Source organism: Acanthochromis polyacanthus, chromosome 5, assembly GCF_021347895.1.
Source record: "Acanthochromis polyacanthus isolate Apoly-LR-REF ecotype Palm Island chromosome 5, KAUST_Apoly_ChrSc, whole genome shotgun sequence".
Taxonomy (NCBI): Eukaryota; Metazoa; Chordata; class Actinopteri; family Pomacentridae; genus Acanthochromis; species Acanthochromis polyacanthus.
Window position 1 is genome coordinate 40,028,986 of NC_067117.1, and position 20,247 is coordinate 40,049,232.

Sequence of the window (20,247 nt, forward strand, 5' to 3'; positions counted from 1 at the left end):
TATTTATTTATTTCACTGACATTCAGACACATTTCTATGACATAACAGTGTTTACACAGTCAGGTAAAATGTCAAAAAGTCAAATTCAGGTCTGGACTCTAACCCTAACTTCATTTTGACCAAATATAACTTCAATAAAAGTTGTCCATTGTACAGCAGTATACACTGATGAAAATTTGTTTGCATGACCTCTGTCAGTGGTCACAATGTTCTGTCTCAGCAGTGCCGTCTATCTGTGAACAAAGAAGAAGTAGCAGATTTTGCTCTAGAATATTCCCTCTGATGTCTGCTGTCATTACAGTAAAGCATGGGGTTTGGTCTGCTTTTGATCCAGCAGAAAACAAATCATTTGCAGTGTTTCACCTGGGCGGCGTCCACAGAATTCAACCAAAGAGAAATGCTACTCTTGAAATCTCCAAGCGAGGAGCTCTTTGGAGTCACACTTTTCTACTAAAGGTAATCAGGTGTAGAACAAAGAACAGCCCAGAGTGAAAAGTGAGACAAAATGAAGCCTACATTGAGTAGAGTTTTTTTTTCTGTCATGCTGTCTGTAGTTCTGAGCCATTCTGTAAATCACCCTTTATCTTTATTGTAGTGTTAAAAGCCGGTCATTGCACAAATTGAAGACCCAATCTGCAAATTATGAAAAAATTATAACAGTTCATTGAAATTAACAAAGTAACTATAAATATAAAACCTAAACATGATCTACCTCTAAGTAATTGTTGCAAATAAAGAATGAAATGGATAGCAAAAAAGAAAAAAATGGCAAGTTAAATAAATGTTTTCAAGTGCATGATGAGAGATACACACCTTCATATTCCCTGCTTCAGGCCTAAGCTGTAAGGACTGGTCCATGACTCAGACACAATCAAACATTATTTCATTTGTTATTCGTCATAAATGTACACTACCAGTCACAAGTCTGGACACATCTTCTCATTCAATGCATTTTATTTATTTGTATTATTTTCTATATTGTAGACTAATACTGAAGATTAATGCTTTTTGTTTCCATCATAGTATCATATGTATTCTTTTATAGTTTTGATGCCTTCAGTATTAATCTACAATGTATACAATAACTAAATAAAAACCATTAAATGAGAAGATGTGTTCAAACTTTTGGCTGGTAGTGTAGGTTTCACACTATCTATATACGTACAGAGAAACAATAAATCTGGTTCCTTTCAAGCAAATGTGCACTTGTGACTTACAGTTTGAGCTGATCCAATTTGAGCTATACTTAGCTAAGTTTGACTTTGAGTATAGATTCCAAATAGCTGCATCTGCCATCGGTGAATGGATCTCAGGAAGAGGCTCTGCCTCTGCTGACTAAAGGGAGGAGATGTAATGTGTGCTGCTGCACTTACATCTGTTTCAAGTCAGTAATATGATATGTGTAATGTTAGAAATGCAGGAGCTGAGCTGTTCATGTACAGCAATGCCACGTCTTTCTTAAATGACAGTTACCTGTTTCTGTCCAGAGATTCATTCATTTTCTACCAAGATCTTATATCGGTGATGGGAGTGTTGGACCGCTGTGCAAAGTCTTCTCCAGCACATCCCAAAGATTCTCAATGGGACTGAGGTCTGGACTTTGAAAATGATGTCTCATGCTCCCTGATCCACTCATTCTCATTGTGAGCCCTATGAACCCTGGCATCGTCATCTTGGAACATGCTCGTGTTATCAGGGAAGAAAAACTCCACTGATGTAAAGACCTGGTCATCCAGTATCTTCAGGTATCAGCTGACCTCATTCTTTGGGAACATAATGTTGCTGAACCTGACCAACCCCAGATCATAACCCTAAACCCCACCAGTCATGATGAGGGCATCACTTCATCCACCTCTCTTCTTACCCTGATGCCCCCATCACTCTGGAACAGGGTAAATCTGGACTCATCAGATCACATTTGTTCCTGGAAGATGATGGTTCTCCACTATCCTTCAGGTTTTAATGATGCGTTGAATGGTTCTTAACCTGATTTTAGTAGTTTCAGAAATCTCCTTAGTTGTTTTCTTTGCTTGGTACAGGTCAATAATTTGACCCTACTGAGACAAATTAACATCATTTCCATGACCACAGTATATGCTTTCCAACATGGTTGTTTCAGAAATGAGTTATTAATTATGTTAGTGTGCGTGCGTGCGTGCGTGCGTGCGTGCGTGCGTGCGTGCGTGCGTGCGTGCGTGCGTGCGTGCGTGCGTGCGTGCGTGCGTGCGTTTGTGTATTTGTGTGTAGATGTGTAGGTGTGTAGTTGTTTGTGTGTGTGTGCTTTGTACATACGTTGGTTTTGAAGCCTCAGCCTGGTCTGTCTGCAGTTTGTGTCCTCCTTCCACCTCCATGGTGCAGTACACAATCCTGTTTGGAGCTAAAGACTTCAGACCCTGTACCTCCATTATCACCACCTACAGCACACACAGAGGCAGACAATAAGTACAAAAAGAAGCCTTTGTAATGCTAAAAGTTAAAAATTAAACAACTCAGAAAAGAAATGAATAACACAGTGACCTTTCTATTTTGTATGCCAATGTACAACAGAAATGAATACAGCCCTCTGCAAGATCACTAAAATCTCAAATAAATTATTAATTGTATCACCTCTCAATAATTGTGATATATCTACATTGGCAAGTAGAGTATTTTCTCAGAGGGGCAATTATCCACAAATGTTTCAGAAAAACTATAGTGAAAATGTAGGACCAAAAGTAAAAACTCAAAACAACAAAAGTGAATACATGTGATCACGTGCACACAAATTTAAGAATCTGTGGAAGCTTGGCGGAGGAAAAACTTTAGAGGATGATGATGATTCAAAGCACACTGCTTTAGAAACTTTTGGGCACATTGTCCAGAAATTTGTGAAACACTGGTATTCTCCATGCGGAGGAGAAATGACTTAGCCATCAGTAAAATTATTTTTAAAAAATGTATACTATTATATAAAATACAATATTGAAAGTGGACACCTTGGGATATGAAACTCAGTGTTGAATTTTTAATAAAATTTGACATAAGACCAACTAACCTACTAAATTCATACACTACCATTCAAAAGTTTGGGGTCACCAGACAATCTCATGTTTTCCATGAAAACTCACACTTTTATTCATGTGCTAACAAAATTGCATAAGGGTTTTCAATTAGCAAATTAGAATCATCAGTTAGCTTTTCAACACCATTAGCTAACACAATGTAGCATTAGAACACAGGAGTGATGGTTGCTGGAAATGTTCCTCTGTACCCCTATGGAGATATTCCATTAAAAATCAGCTGTTTACAGCTAGAATAGTCATTTACCACATTAACTATGTCTACACTGGATTTATCATTCATTTAATGTTATCTTCATTGGAAAAAAATGTTTTTCTTTCAAAAAATAAGGACATTTCAAAGTGACTCTAAACTTTTGAACAGTAATGTATTTTTGACTAATTTGCTGTAGCTAATCTAGCAACAGGATACAGACTGTATCTACATTGCTATGATGTCTAATGAGAGTATGAGTGTGACTTACACTACCAGTCAACAGTTTGGACACTCCTTCTCATTCAATGATTTATTTAATCATTTTGTACATTGTAGATTAATACTGAAGACATCAAAACTATAAAGCAATACATATGCAATAATGTTCTAAACAAAAAAGTCTTCATATTCAGTATTAATCTACAATATAGAAAATAATACAAATAAATAAAAAGCATTGAATAAGAAGTCTGTGTAGGTTCTCATTCATCCAGGTCATGGTTATCCAAAGTTCTTTAAATCAATCCACTGGACTTTAAGAAAGTTCCTTGAAGACGTTTCACCTCTCATCCAAGAGGCTTCTTCAGTTCTGGTGGTGGCTGGTGTTGCCTCAGCTTTTAAACCTCTGTGAGGGGTGGTCAGAGCTATTATTATTCCAGCAACCATTATCAACACCCGTCTGATTACTCAACGATGGTCGTTGGGAGTATCGATGGGGGTCGTTGAAATGCACAGATGTTACTGAGCCCTCATAGAGGTTTAAAAAGCTGACTCAACTCCAACCACCACCAGAACTGAAAAAGCCTCTTGGATGAGAGATGAAATGTCTTTAAGGAACTTTCTTAAAGTCCAGTGGACTTTTGACTGGTAGTGTACACTTGATTGCCAAGAAATTATTGTTGAAATTACCACTGTGAAGGCCTTAAATTTATATTTGTGCAGCTGTCAGTCCTCTAAGCCATCACAGTAAGTGACAGGGGACAAGTAGAGCAGCAGGAACCAAACAATTCACCACATGATGGCACTATTGCACAGCTGTGGACACGACTGACTGCACACTTTACTAATCTTTCACTTCTTGTTGGGTATTTAAAGGTGAGCTGAAATGAAAATGTCCATGTGAAGTGAATTTTATTCAGTATCATGTCCTGCAGTCATCTCTTTACTTGTACTACAGATTATCCTCCATGAACTACAAAACTGTTCATACAAGGTGTAGTGCAACAGACAGCCTGCTGTGAACTGAAATGCTATGTGCTTTAGTTACAGGAGTTTTACATCCTAGTGAGGGACAGGATGAGCGCTATCAAGCCCTGAGAAGCCTGGAATTAATCCTTGATTCTTGTCTGTGATTTTTGATTGTCAGCATTATTGTTACTTACAGTACGTGACGATCAGCATTGGTTTGTCTGTCTGTTTGCAACATTAGTAAAAAACCGATTAACGGATTTCGATGAAATTTTCAGGAAAGGTCAGAAATGTCACAAGGACCAAGTGATTAAATTTTGGCCAGTGATGCAGCTTATAGTCTGGATCCACAAATTTGTTAAAGATTTCTGCATCATTGTAAGATAGTGGCACAGCGTCACTGTAACTATGACAACAAGTGAACACTACATCAGCTGCCTGCTGATGATCTCATGATTGTGAACCTAACGCCACAGATTTATTGGGACTTATCCATATGAAATGATACAAGGAGCAATTGATTAAATTATGGGGGTGTTTCTGAGTCCCATTAATTCCTGCTACATATTTAGGTCACGCAGTATTCTTACATAAGGTACACATGCATAACACACGCCTGTGCTCAGTGCAAGGTCATATTGTTGGTGGATACATCTTTATTAAATGGGCTCATCCTATGTTGCCATGATTTCTGATCATCAGTAACTAATAAAAAAAATGCTGCATTTCTAAAAAGAATTGCTGCATTTCTGACAATGTCATATGGAGGAATGAACAGCCTTGGTGGAGTACTGCGCTCTCTGAGTGCTTTTCTAGTTGTTCAGGTTGTTGTATGTGATGTAAACTTTATTGTTTGTTTTGTTTTGATTTTTGTAGTCTATATGTGTAAGCGTATGTGGAAACCATGAATAAATTAATGCTGAAAGATGACAGTAAAGAATCTATTTATCTATCATGCACTCAGCATTGTATATATTACACTGTTTTTGTTTTAGAAAAAGAGAGTCATTCTGAATTGAGATTTCACCTCACTTCAGTGCAAAATGTCTCAATTAACCCCCTACACACCTACTGGCCGGGTGAAAATTCTTCTGATTTGAATGCTGTATGAAAGTACAAATCCTTTCAATTTAAATGGTACAAACCATTTTAGAATACAAAAACAACACAGCAACAATATTCCTCAAAAATGCATAAACAACCAAACAGTACTCTAACTGATCTTCTGTTATCTATAGAGGAACATAGCAGCTGAACTGACATGTGCTGCTCACAGAACAAAAAGCTTCCACGCCTTTAGGTGTTTGTTTCTTTTTTTTCTAAATTCTGTTTCATGGTCAAATAATTTTAAAAAAACATTTCCTTTTTGCCATCCTAGTCTAAACTGTCATTATTTCTTCTTACCAGAAGGAGCACAGCATGACTGACATCATTTACTTTGTTTGTATTCCATGTAATGCATATCAGCAAAAGCGGAAAACACACAGGAAACACAGTGTCCATTACCAGGACTGTTTGATAAGTGTCTACCTACCTCCAGGGTAAAGGACAGCACCACATCAGACCTGGACAGTGTGTTTTCATCCTCCTGTCCCATGTCCATGATAGAGGTGTTGTGACCTCGTTTTAGCTTCTGCAGCTTGAACTCTCCTCCCTTCGACACAGGCATGCTCTCCAGGTTTGCCATCAGCAGGTTGACAGAGGATCGTAGCTCCTCAATGTACATGACCTCCATTTCTCTGGAGGCAAACTTAGGAAACCTGCCACCATGCTGACCAAAACAGAAAGGCAGTCAATTACTTAATGAGCATGATCCAATCAACAACCCGGTAAGAAATCAGACATCCCTAAATGATGTATCTTTGTGAATGTGTCTTTACTCTATATCTTGCCTTGTAAAACATTTTGTATTGATAAAAACAGATAATTACTAAGAATTAAAAAATATTAATAGGCACAGTATCAATAATAATAATCAGAAATCATGCAGCAACATACAAACTAAGTAGAATAAAACTGGTAGATCAATAAAATTCTGAGAATTTTACCTGAACTAATATTGCACCAAACATATCCATTATATTCCAAAAAATATGCTGCCCTAATCATTATATTCAAATTTAAACTTCATCTATCCACCCACTCATCAGCCCTTCCATCATCCCTCTACCATCCATTGTTGGTCCCATACCCGAGTGATTTGGTCCGCCATTTGCAGTCGTCCATCCAGCTCTCTTCTGATTTGAGCTGCCTGCTCATCTGGGTTGTCCAGCTGTGAAAAGACAGTCACACATTAGTCTTAATAAAGAAAAACCCAACCATCATCCATCCATCCATCCATCCATCCATCCATCCATCGGACCAGGTCACCAGTCTATCAAAGGGCTACAGATACAGACAAACAACCACACTCACATTCATACCTATAGACAATTTAGAGTGACCAATTAACCTGAGCATGTTTTTAAACTGTGGGAGGAAGTCGGAAGTACTCGGAGAAAGCCCACACATGCACATATCTACCTATATGAGACCATTAGCCATGGGACCTGGAGTGACTACAAATTCTGTAACTCCTCATTAGTCAGAACTAAAGAAACCTCTTGGATGAAGGTGAAACATCTTAAAGAACCTACAAGAGAAGTCCAGTTTCTTTCTACTGAAGCTTGTAAGATTACCATGACCTGGACAACTGAGAATCTAAACAGACAAACAAGTAGATAATTCATGCATTTCCCACGTAGTTAGGGCTCTTTAGCAGTGCTAGTATTCAATATAAGTTGATGTTCAACACAAAAAGATATGCACTTGTTCAGCTCAGGTCTGCAAATGTTTTTCTTAAATCACAGCAATTAATATATCATTCTATGGGAAACCATTTATCTGTCAGCATGGCTTAGATGGTCACAACTGGCCAGAGCTCAACTCAGTACAGGTGTCCTGACACCTACAGAAAAATGGCCTCTGTAATGAAAATTTGCTTTGTGCCCTCAGTATAACCTCTGTTCCAGTTAACCTTAGTATAACCTTTGAGAGTAACCTCTACTCCAGTTAACTTTTGAACTCATAGGTCTTACTTCTAGGTATAGCTTCTGTTTTTCTGTCAGGTGAAGATAAAGTCCTCATGCCCCCAGATGTAGCAGTTCCCAATCGACTGTTGCAAAAGCAGGAACTTCACCAAACATGTAAACCACAAACTTAGACTTGATAGCAAGAACTGTGTACTTGGTACTAGGAATTGTGCAAACGTGTCAGAACAAACAATGTCTTAAGTGTAGCCTGCCCAATAACAGCAGGAGTTTGACATCAAATCACAAAGAAGACAGTGAGCTCCAGTTTAAGTGACAGAGCTCATATACACATTCAGATCACTGCAACTAAAGTTCCAATCTCAGCTTCCATTGAGCAATGTATCTCTTGACTTTCTTCTCCAATAAGCTGCTGGCCAAACTTTACCTAAAAAAACCTCAATCCATCACCTGATCCATCACCTTCACTGTGGAGCTCACACTTTCATCTTCTCATACTATGCATCCTGTCATCCTGTAGTAAATCCAGTTTGGAGGCAATCATTTTTAGCTGTAGATCAGGAGCAGGACTTTACCTGAAACTCTCCCTTTCCTGTTGCATTATAAACTCGTCTCTCCTCCATCCCCAATTCTGAGCAAACCCCTCCTCTCTCTCCATACACTATGTTTGCCAGCTCATCTCTCCTCCATTCCCACGTCTTTTACCTCTACCTCTACCTCTTCCTCTCTCTCAGTCTCATTACCAGGTTGCCAGCACTCTCTTCTCCATGCCCCATTTCCAGCAACCTCTCTCCTTCCCTCTACTGGTACTGGGCTGCTTGCTTGTCTTTCCTCCTCCCACTCATGTTAGTAATTTCTCCCACCCTCCACTGGTGCTGGGTTGTAGGCTCGTCTCTCCTCCATCCTCCTTGCCAGCAAACTCTCTCTCACTTAACTCGCATCAAGATGCCAGCTTTTCTTTGCTTCTTCCTCTTTTCCCAGGGTCTCTGGTGGCCCTCTCCAGTCGGGTTCTTCTTTCTCATGTGCAGCTTGCCTCCCACAGTTTGTGGGGCATCTCGAACGGAAATTGTACTGTCACACCATTCCTCAAACAGTCAGCTTTAACATGTCACATATGTGGATCACCAAGCCACCCAGCCACTACATGTACTATCCCATTTCCAAATACTACAAATTCAAAGCATAACTTTCTCTTCCAGTCATCTTAACTCTACTGCACCATTGCCAGCAGCTACTCCTGAAACCACAAGGTTGCATTTAGTTGGATCATCATTTATTTTTAAACAAGGCAATGACCCCAAACACACCTCCACCCAGGCTGTGGAAGGGCTATCTGACCAAGAAGGAGAGTGATGGAGCGCTGCTTAGGTCAGATGACCTGACCTCCACAGTCACCTGACCTAAACCCAATCCAGATGGACCGCAGAATGAAGGCAAAAGGGCCACCAAGTGCTCACCATCTTTGGGAACTCCTTCAAGACTGTTGGAGAACCATGTCAGGTTCTACCTCATGAAGCTCATCCAGAGAATGCCAAGTGTGCAAAGCAGTGATCAAAGCGAAAGGTGGCTATTTTGAAGAATATAAAATATAGAGCATGTTTTGATTTATTTCACACTTTTTGTCTACTATATAATCACATATGTGTTCATTCATAGTTTGATTCCTTCAGTGAGAATCTACAATGTAAATAGTCATGAAAACAAAGATAAAACATTAAATGAGAAAGTGTGTCCAAACTTTTGACTGGTAATGTGCCTCTAAGCCTTTAAACAGCGCGAAGGGATTATTTCAATGGAAAATAACTTTTAAATGTGTAATTTTGAAGAATTGAGATACACAACAAAAACATGTTTTGACAAGAATGTCAGTTTCAGCAGCATAAATAAGTCTCTAATGACTCTCACTGGCAATCCCCTGGCAGCCAAAGAGAAAACAACGTACAGCACATAAACCTTGGAGCAGGCTTTGGAGAACTTTTTAAAAGCACGCTGTACATGAAGCAGTAGTTTTGACCATCATTAGACAAAGGTGATTCCCAGTAGTGGTGCAAAGGTTAACTACAATGTATTGGAAAATCTCTATGAAATCATCATTTGGATCTAAGTCCATGTCTAAACACGTTTTTCCTTTAAATTTGATATGAACACTTTTAATTAACCAAGAGTAGTGACAACATTTAACATTTAACTACATAGCAAATATACAGCCATGGCCAAAAGTTTTGAGAATTACACTAGTATTGTTTTTTACAAAGTTTACTGCTTCAGTGTTTTTAGATCTTTTTGTCAGATGTTACTGTAATAGACTGAAGTATAATTACAAGCATTTCATAAGGGTCAAAGGCTTTTATTGACAATTACAGTAAGTTTATGTGTAACTTGTGTGGCTTTCCCTCTCTGTGTTGTGACTCAAAACAATGAAGCTCAGGACCGGGTGTGTCGTCTGGATCCTTTTTACTGTCTGTTTGAATGCAAATCAGTCACACATGAGCTGGGGTGCTTTCAGCGGCAATTCTCCTCTATCTCTCTCTGTGGCCATGCGGATTACACTTTCCTATAAAATATACTTGTACAAAAATGTAAAATAAACAACCAATGTCTCACAAAAGAAGCAATTACAAAGTATATTGATCAGATTAAATCAAAACAAATAAATATTAATGCAAATATAATCCTTAGGAAAATACCTTCAAATAAATGTAATATTTTAACGACAGAACAAACAAAAAGCATCCAGGAAACTAATTACAGAACAAAACAAGAACCAAAACAGCTATTCTCGGACCTGTTTGAATGAAAATCAGTCACACATGAGCTGGTGTGCTTTCAGCAGCAGTTCTCCTCTATCTCTCTGACAAAAAGAAAACACATGCACATACATTCAGACTGGCGATGGAGGCTAACTGCTAGCGCTAGGATAACAGTTAGCTTTGCACCCACCCTTGCAATAAAAACATGCATTTCAGCAACAAAACTTCACGAAAATGACTTAAAACTATCCTCACACTGGACAAAATTACCCACAACGCTAAACACTACACTTAAGACACAAATAACAACGTAGAAAAACTCAGAGGAGCGCATTTAAACTGTGATTTACCTCTGGCCATGCGGATTACGCTCTGGCCAGAGTACACATGGGTGGTGCACATTGCCGCCAGAACACACACACTGGCTCTTAAAGAGACAGGCACGAGAATACATGAACATAAAACACAACTAGTGGAGGATTTTAGTGAAATACAATGTCACATATGACAATCTGTTACATATGCAAAGAGTCAATATTCACAATGTTGACCCTTCTTTTTCAAGACCTCTGCAATTCACCCTGGCATGCTGTCAGTTAACTTCTGGGCCACATCCTGACTGATGTAGCCCATTCTTGCATAATCAATGTTTGGAGTTTGTCAGAATTTGTGGGTTTTTGTTTGTCCACCTGCCTCTCGAGGATTGAACACAAATTCTTAATGGGATTAAGGTCTGGGGAGTTTCCTGGCCATGGACCCAAAATGCGACCCACATAGGGGCCACATAGTTATCATTTTAGCCTTAAAGCTCGTGTCCGGAGTTTCCGTTTGTTTTCAATTTATGTATCATTGTTTAACAAAGCTTAAATGTGTTAGTCTAGTTCGATACTATAATGTAATGTTAGTATGACGCGATATGAAAATTTATTCCTGAGCTCCGCCTTCCTCTCATAGACCCCCATGTTATTCCAAAAAGCGCCGGTTGCTGCCGACCAATCAAGTTTGAGCTTCAGCTTTGTCATGCTGTCAATCAACGGTTACGCACACAGCAAGCAAGCCCATGCAGAGGTGGGAGAGCTACGCACTACGCAACCGCGAGCACATTTGTTTTGCTTGTGGAGGAGAGAGCATCAGGGCTCAGCAACTTCCAGAAAAGTTACCAATCCCACGGCTTGTCAGGCCAAGAGACTGCAGGACGTTTTTTGGCTCGGGGTGCTCGCGTCGCTCCCCGACCACGGCCTCCATAGCCCGCCTGACGGCTTCGTTTAGATGCCCGACCTCTGGAGGAAGATGTTGGGGCGTCTGGGACATACTCTTCGTCAGAGGAGTCATGCAATTCTGAACTCCAGATAGAAATAAATAAACAATGTAACACATATACACGCGTAAATGCACTAAGTTTGATAAACAATGTCATCCAGAGGGATACACGAGTGTAATCACATATTGAAACTTTACTCGTTCGTCCTAGGAGATTCATGTTATTTTGGTATTAGGACAAGTTAGACTCAATACAGCATTCTAATGTAATTCCTTTATTATTTACTAAATGTACTAAATGTAGAAGAGGGGAAAACAGCAAAACAGGCAAGATGCTGCAGCACTCCGGGCACTTCTCTCAGGTACTGCGCGCGTGCACAAATAAAGGGGCGAAATCAGAGGGAGGGAGGGTGGGACCACCAGTGTTTTGGGAGACGCTGCGATTCAAACTCCGGACACGAGCTTTAAGGCGCTCCATCATGCTGGAAAAGGCATTGTTAGTCAATAGGGTTGCCAACTCCCTGAAAAATAAATAAGGGATACCTCGCTGGCAGGGCTGGCCGACTCGATTGCCTTCACCCTTCCCAGCATGGTGAAATTTTTTTTTTGCCTTTTTTTTGTGCGTGAAACGATTTTTAACCTTTTTTGAGTCAAACCTGAGTTTAATTAGATGCATGTTTTTGAGTGATACAAATGCATGGAAAACAAATTATTATTCAACAATTTATTTTAGTGGAAAATAACAACCCATTCACACCTGACTAGGGCACTTAGCAAACCCTACTGTGTGAGGGAATGACCTAATGACTCCCATAATGTGGTTATGTTATTTATAATTTACCTCCTGCTACAAGAGTGTACTGATGGTTTAAGAAAAACACTACAACAGAATTTGATTTTAATGTTTTAGTGGGAAAAAACTATGAAATTAGGCTTTTTTTGCAGCTTTTATTTAATTGCACAGGGCAGTTCTCTCTCTGGGAACAAAGTGTCTGCTTCTATTGCTTCCTGGGAGGGTATGAGTAACTAGCATACGTCTGAATGACAGCGATCTGGAGACGTTTGTTTGTTCATCACTGTAAAAAAAAACATCCTCTCAACTCTCTATCATAACTATCAGGTAGCGATACTCCTTCCTGTGTTCAGTGCCAAAGTTATTGATCTGCATAAGCAGCACATGGCTAATTTAATATTCATAAGATAAGCATGGTTGAGCCAGTTAGCATTCTAAAGGCTACCCAGGCTAGCAGCGGTGAAGACGTAAAGGGATAAAAAACAAAGGGACAGCACAAAACTACCAACAAACGGAGGACAACACCTAACTATTACTGGACCAGAGGACAACACCTAACTATTACTGGACCGGAGGAGCCATTTTTCACGGCTGGATGTTTAAGTTTAAGATGAACAGCGGCTGCAGCTAAATTCATTGGCTTATGAAGATCATAAGATCATCAATGGGTGAGCGACACAGTTCATTTAAAATGCAGAGTTTGTGTTGGTGTTTTGTTTGGAGGATATGTGGCTGTGAGCTGCTAATCAGAGTTTAAAGGCTATGGGCTAACTGGGAGTTTACTCAGGCTACTGGTTACTTAATGTGTGAAATGAAACCAAAGACAGATATGAAGCAGATTGTCATGCTGAATGATCTATTCTATCCAACTTGCAAGCAAATAGATGGAATTAAGACTTTTCCAGTCATTTTGGAGTTGTGTTTGTGTGTGATCTGTGTTCACAGACGGGCTGTAGAAACAGGATGGTCAGCTCAGGTTGAGGTTTGGTTTGTTATCATCTTAAACTCTGGTGAACTAAAATATGTGGCTCCAGCCTTGTTCTTTGTGAGACATGATGCTGGATCAGTGTTCGTGTTTCTGTTTTGTTGCTGTTGATTATGCCCGGTAGTTGTTATTGACTGAATTCTGGAGTTTGGTCAGCTGCCAGAGTGTAGCGTGAGCTCTAGACCTATATATTTGACAGTACTCTTGTGGTTCTGTAACGTTTTGATTACAAGCATATCTGCCGCTGTCTCAGCAGGCAGCATTTAGGAGTAGACGCGCTGTTCCACCACAGTAATGGCGGCGCCCACAAATACGGGACAGTTGAGGTCCCGTATGAGACAAATCAATTTAGCCCAATTTACGGGATGTCCCGGCTAATACGGGACAGTTGGCAACCCTATTAGTCACCAAACTGTTCTTGGATGGTTGGGAGAAGTTGCTCTCAGAGGATGTTTTGGTACCGTTCTTTATTCATGGCTGTGTTCTTAGGCAAATTTGTGAGTGAGCCCAGTCCCTTGGCTGAAAAGACAAGAGCAAATAAGACTGTAGTGGAGCCTTTGTCTTCAGCCATCAACAGAGGCCTCATGTCAGTGACGGTCATGTTGAGGATGCTCTCAGTCAGACAGCTGCTTGCTGTGGTGGACATGATGTCTTTCTCATCATGAAGCCTGTCAATGCATTCCATCCTGCCTCACTCCAACACAGACCAGTGTCTTCACTCTGACTTTGTCTGAAAATTTAAAACTTGAGGTTCAATCTTTAAATTATTACCACCGCTGTGTGCAAGTTACGTTTATTTATAACACATATCCAAACCATGCTTAAGCTGATTAAAGTGAAATAAAAATCATCTCTCACAGTCACACACGCCCTATCACTGTCATTAATCAGCTAACAAGCAAAAGCTAGCATCAGGCGAGCTAACAGAAATAGGCTACTGACGTTACATTTCCTCACTTTAAAGTGGAACAAACGCAGGATAATGTAGTGACTTAAAGTGTGTGTCCACTGGATGCGACACATCGCATGTGACATTCTGGTCCGGTTGCAGTGCGTTTCCAGCTGCGATCTGGTGTGTTTACCTGCAGCTCATTTGCATAAAGTAGACTCGACTTCTACTGTCCTCAAACACCTAAGCTAGCCGTCAGTGAACTAAAACAAGGGCAGCATCAGCTGCTGTAGCTGATTTATCTTCAAATGATTTCAGAAATATTTTTCACTTAAGTGTTTTCGAAATAATACAGAAAGTTTGCCGCCGAGCTGCTGTGTTTATCAGACTCATCTGTCGGACGGTCAAGCTGAAAGCGTGGTCACGTGACCACATAGTGGTCCGCTCGTGTCTGTCCGCCATCCATGCGATTTTCAGATGCGTGCCTTGCCGTGCAGGAAAATCACATGTAGTGAACAAGCGGCATGTTTTTTTGTTTGAGAAACTGGTTTCTCCATGTCAGTCATGTTTCATTTGTTGAATTTACTCTTCCTTTGAAAACACTGCTTCCGCTCTGTCTCCACCTCGCTCTGTTCAACTCATGTCGTGTTTCTCTCTCTCTGATGTCCGTGATGTGCAGGTGAAGGAGAAATGTCTGTGACACTGACTTTCTCTCTGTAGGTGAAGCAGACCATAGGAAGCAGATGCCTCCGCGACATGGCGAGTGACGTATGAATCACACGACACAACGAATCGATAATGAAATTAGTTGCCAACGCTTTTAATAATCGATTAGTATCGATTTGATCGATTCGTTGTTGCAGCCCTAATAATGTTACATGTCATACATATGGTAATGAATAGCACTAGTTTCACCTTTTCCAATCAGAATAACACATAAATTAAAGGTTAATAATGAGATTCACCCCGACATCATCATGTCCTCCAACGTCGGTACGGGGCGCTGTGGGACTGTGGAAGCAATTGGATTATTTTCCAAAATATTACCTCTGGTTCTGTGAGGTCTAGAAGTGTCAATTTTGGATATGTTTTAGAAGAACACCTTACTACAACTTTGGTAAACATGAATGCAAATAATACATATGAGAAATATGAATTTTGGGTATATCCTGTTTCATTTGAAAGTTTGTAACAGTCTCAAACCAGTTCTCCATGTGGGTCGTAAAATTTTACGACCCTGTCCTTATCAGATCCTGCAAAAGGGAGGCAAATGGCATTCCTGAGGGGAGGAAGGGGATTTAGACCTGGATGAAAGTTTGAATAAAAAAAAACATTCACAGCAGAAGTAAGAGTCATTGTCTTTCAATTGGAGGTTCTTCAAAGGTGTTAATGCATCACAGGTAGAACCTCCATCCCTCTGCAGGAGGTGAGTGCTACTTTGTTGGAAGAGGAATAATGTAGCCCAGTTTTCTTCCAGAAACTGGGGGTTGTGAGACCAGAATCACGGATGTCCTGCTGTAATTCACCTTGATGGCATTAATAGAGGTTTTCTGTTGGGAGAGGAGAGAATTCTGGACCTGTCCAGTATCCGATTTGACAGTTTGATGTGGGTTTTAGACCCCATCCTAAAAGAAAATGTTCCTTATCTGATTTGGTGTCTCCTCTGAAATTCCAAAGACCAAGCGTGTCTACTACACCTGTAAAGCAGTTTTTGTGCAAAAATGATGGTTGCACGTGTTTTCTTGCAGGTAACCATGGTTAACAGAGGAAGAACAATGATTTCGAACACCACCCTCTTTTAAAGCTTCCAGTCTGTCATTCTAACTCAGTCAGCATGAAAAAAATGATCTCCGCCTTGTCCTCATCAGCACTCTCACCTGTGTTAAGGAGAGAATCACTGACAGGATGTCAGCTGGTCCTTCTGTGGCAGGGCTGAAATGCAGTTCAAAGTTCATTTTCAGGGCAAAGAGAGACTTTGCAATTAATTGCAATTCATCTAATCACTCTTCATAACATTCTGGAGTACATGGAAATTGCATTCATAAAAAATTAGGCGGTAGACTTTATGAAAATTAATATTTGTGTGATTCTCAAAACTTTTGGCCACAGTTGTAGATAACATCATTCTCTCCTCATCCTATCTTCCACAGACCCCATTCCTCATAATCCTCAACTTTTTTCCATTGATTTAAGCAACTTGCTCTCTTCTCTGGGTGGAGCAACAGAGCCAAACCCTGAGAGCAATTAAAAGAAAAGCAATTATTTGTCCTTAATTCAGCTGAGTCAACAACAGTCAGCATGACAAAGAAAGGGGTGGAGAGCAGTAGTGTTTGTCCACAGTTGTTATAGTGACCACATACAAGAGGATAAAGGGCAGTGGGAAGTGTTTGAGCCTATTTGTGTCTATGTTTCTGTGCAGTACATGAACTTGACATGAACACACACACACACACACACACACACACACACACACACACACACACACACACACACACACACACACACACACACACACACAAAGCTTCACCATGGTGATAGAGTTCAAAGTGTTCAAGGTTTGACCAGAACAGCAGCAGTTCCTTAATTGGGAATAGCTGCAGGTTATTTGGTCTCCTCACCATCAATTGTGTTATCAGAGCAAATATGCAGAGTGAATTCAAGGGTTTCACAGCAATACGCCTGTACTGATTATCAACCATGGTACACGTCCTACATCGTCTTGTTTACTTTCTCAAACACCAAGCTGAGATAAAAACGTACGAGGACACCTAACAAGCAAAAACACTTGAGGTCACAAAGTGGAGAAGTGCAAGCAGATTCACATGTTTGGTATTGCATTTTTTGTCAGACCAATGGGAAATGTGATTGGAAAATTGTCACTGCAACATCAACATTAGCAAAAGTTATGCTTTGTGTCATTATTTAATAAATCTTTGTTGATGGTGTAAGCCAGTGTTACTGTTTGCAAGGCTCATGTAACTAAACAAGCTTTAAACAGCACGCAGAAGTCCCGATAAGTCTGCAGTGGCCAATTTGAAGTAGGATCACAATTATGCAATCCTCAGCAGGCAGCTAGCGTAGTATTCACTAAACAAGTCCTCAAATTCATACGACCGATGCGGTCGTATGCACCGTGCACCGGAATACGACCCATGAGAGCGTATTTACGTTAGCGCCCCTACAGGGAAAAAGAACACATTACGGGATTTAATTCACGAAACGGCTTTTCAGTCGCAAAACGGCTTTTTCCTCACTTTCCCAACACGGGTTTAGGGTTATGGTTATGGTTATGGTTAGGGTTAGGATTAGGGTTAGGGATAGGGATAGTGTTAGATAAAAGTTTGTTCATGGTGACGATTCACCTGCGACTCCGGAGTGTCGATATTTACTCAACCGCTAGAGGTCGCATACGTCAAAACGTAACACTGGGTCGTAATACGGGCGTGTACAGACGACCTATGTGGTCGTTTTTTGTTTGAGGACAGGCTGTGTTCGCTTGTAGACATAGTTACAATGACACAGTGCCGTTATCAGTGATATAGAAATCTTTCATAAATCCATGGATCCAGACTATAAGCTGCATCAATAATCTAATCAATTGGAACTTGTTTCATTCCGTATTTTCCCTGAAAGTCTCATCCAAATCTGTTATTCCGTTTTTGAGTAATGTTGCTGACAGACCAGCAAACAGACTAACCAGCGCCAAATGTCACATAACTCTGATGCATTCATTGGCGGAGTAATTCTCACTTTTCTTTATATTAACTCACAAAAACTGACAACAACTAAACACCGATGTCAATAACTTCTCTATGATCAGTTGCACAGAATTTTTTTCCCAGATCTATCAGCTTATATGCATGTTTATATGTAAAATAGAAAATTTCATGTCTGTCTGTAGTGGCATTAACACAACATTACAATGTAATATTGGGTTTTCTCCTTCCCATTCAGCTCTCTCATCATCACAGTTTAGTTTGTTTACTGTTGTTGTCTTGTCTCACTATGTGTTATTGTTATTGAGTTCATGACAAGATATGCACCGCTGCCAGCCAGCTCCTCGTCCTCTTCCTCTCTGATACTAACTGAACAGAGTAGATACAGCGGTGTGCTGCAGCCTCTTTGTTAAACTGTATTACAATACTCAATCTTTGAAAGAGGAGGTTAGCTAGGAAGAGGAGATGATTTATGGCTCTTTAGAGGCTGGTGTCGCAGTAATGTGGTGAGCGTGGAGCGGGCATAATGCATGATCGCTGCCTCAGTTATAAAACACACTAAGTGTGTGGGCTGGACCTTAGAAAATGATTGGACAGAAAAGGGCATTGTGACTTGCTGACCCCATGCCTTTTGGAAGTAACCCAAAGCTCCATTAGTGATATAAAACAGGAATGGAAGATGCAGAAAAGCCTAACAGCTGATCATTTTATTGACAAATGACAATTTAAATTATGTACTTAGCACAAATTTAAAAATATTTGAAAAATAAAAGTTTTTAGTGGTGGTGGTTATCCTTTCAGATAAGATTGAAGATATACACTAATGGTCAAAAGTTTTAGAATGCCTCAATTTTTCAATTTTTTATTGAAATTCAAGCAGTTCAATTCTGATGAAAAGTTTGAAATGGTACAAAACTAAGTGGTGAACTGCTAGAGGTTAGAAAAAGGTAAGGTTACTCAAAATTGAAAAATAATGTACAATTCAGAATTATACAAAAAGGCCTTTTTCAGGGAACAAGAAATGGTTTAACAACTTAAAGCTGTTCTGCAGCAATGGAGGCTGATCAAGCCTTAAATGTTGGTGCTACAATTCCTACAGATGTCCCAATTTTTCTAGATTACTTCCAACCCCCTCTGTCTGCATAAAAGTAGTGTTGGAACACATCGTGGCACCATACCCTACCAGAGCATTATCTGAACAGTGCAGTGGCTATTCTTGAGCCCATATAGCCACTGTGGTGGCTGTACCAAAGCATCTGACTTTATACACATCCAAAAGAAAATGTCTACAGAAAAAACTTTGTAAATATAAGGCACAATTTATTGTAACATAAATTTCTTACTTAGAAACAAAATTTACCATCAGAATCAGCTTTAATGGCCACGTACTTACACAACATACAAGAAACTTGGTTTCAGCTGTTGGTGTCACTCTAAGAATATGGAAGAGAATAATAAAAAAATAAAGAAACTACAGAATGAGGAACAGGGACGAAAAGAAAAATAATAGTCAGAAAAATTAAATATAACTCAATATATACAGAAATTTACAGTTGTGCAAAAAAGGCATTTGCTATAAACATAAGATGCTAAAGATAAACTGAGGATGTGCACTGCAGTCAAAAGACTGTGTCTTTCTGATAGGCCAGCCCTTCCTGGCAGTCTCCCTCGCTTTTATCCCCATTCTTCAGCCACTAGATGGGGTTAACTAAAGAAAAACCGAAATTAATAAAGGAAAACAATTCTCCTGGCTCCTACAGCTGTACTACAGAAAGTAGTTGTTGCTATAAAAATGGAGAGGAAAAGACAATTAACAATAGAAGAGAGACAGATCATAATAACCCTTAAAATGTAGATCTTTCCAACAAAGAAACTATAAAGAAAGTCCAGGTGTCAGTGAGTCCAGTTTTCTTCACCATCACAAGGCTCAGAAACTGAAGGAAACTCTGACAGGAAGAAATCTGGAAGACCCAAAGCCAACACAGAATCAGAAGACAAGTTTGAGAGAGTCTACAGCTTGGAGATAGGAGCTCACAGGACAACAGCTTCAATCAGCTTCATAGTGGTCGTAGTAAGAAGTCTCAGTTTAACTGTGAGAAGAAGACTTGGAGCTGCAGGTTTGACAGGTGGAGCTGCAGCAAGAAGGTCGTTGCTAGACGTCAGGATCAGAAAAAGAGGCTTGTCTGGACCATGAAACATCACCAGTGGACTACTGAAGACTGGAAGAAGGTACTATGGACTGATGGATCAAAATTTAAATCTTTGGTCCATCAGCAGGATTTTTTTAGCCATCCAGTAGGCAGTGGCGTATCCAGGACTTTTTTACCGGGGTGGCCTTGATGGGACACAAAGCTAGTGTGGGGTGGCTATGGCATAGCGGAG

The 20,247-nt window shown here is 40.0% G+C and overlaps 1 protein-coding gene across 2 annotated transcripts in view; it reads right to left on the bottom strand.

Moving 5' to 3' along the window:
* The window catches only part of cadpsa (Ca2+-dependent activator protein for secretion a), a 224,584-nt gene that overhangs the window by 142,364 nt on the left and 61,973 nt on the right, over positions 1–20,247 (bottom strand). For both annotated transcript variants that reach the window (XM_051947997.1, XM_051947996.1), the window contains exons 4-6: positions 6,635–6,715; positions 5,978–6,214; positions 2,293–2,414 (exon numbers count right to left, since the gene is read on the bottom strand). In XM_051947997.1, the coding sequence (XP_051803957.1) occupies positions 2,293–2,414; positions 5,978–6,214; positions 6,635–6,715 (440 nt within the window). The remainder of the gene's footprint in view (positions 1–2,292; positions 2,415–5,977; positions 6,215–6,634; positions 6,716–20,247) is intronic.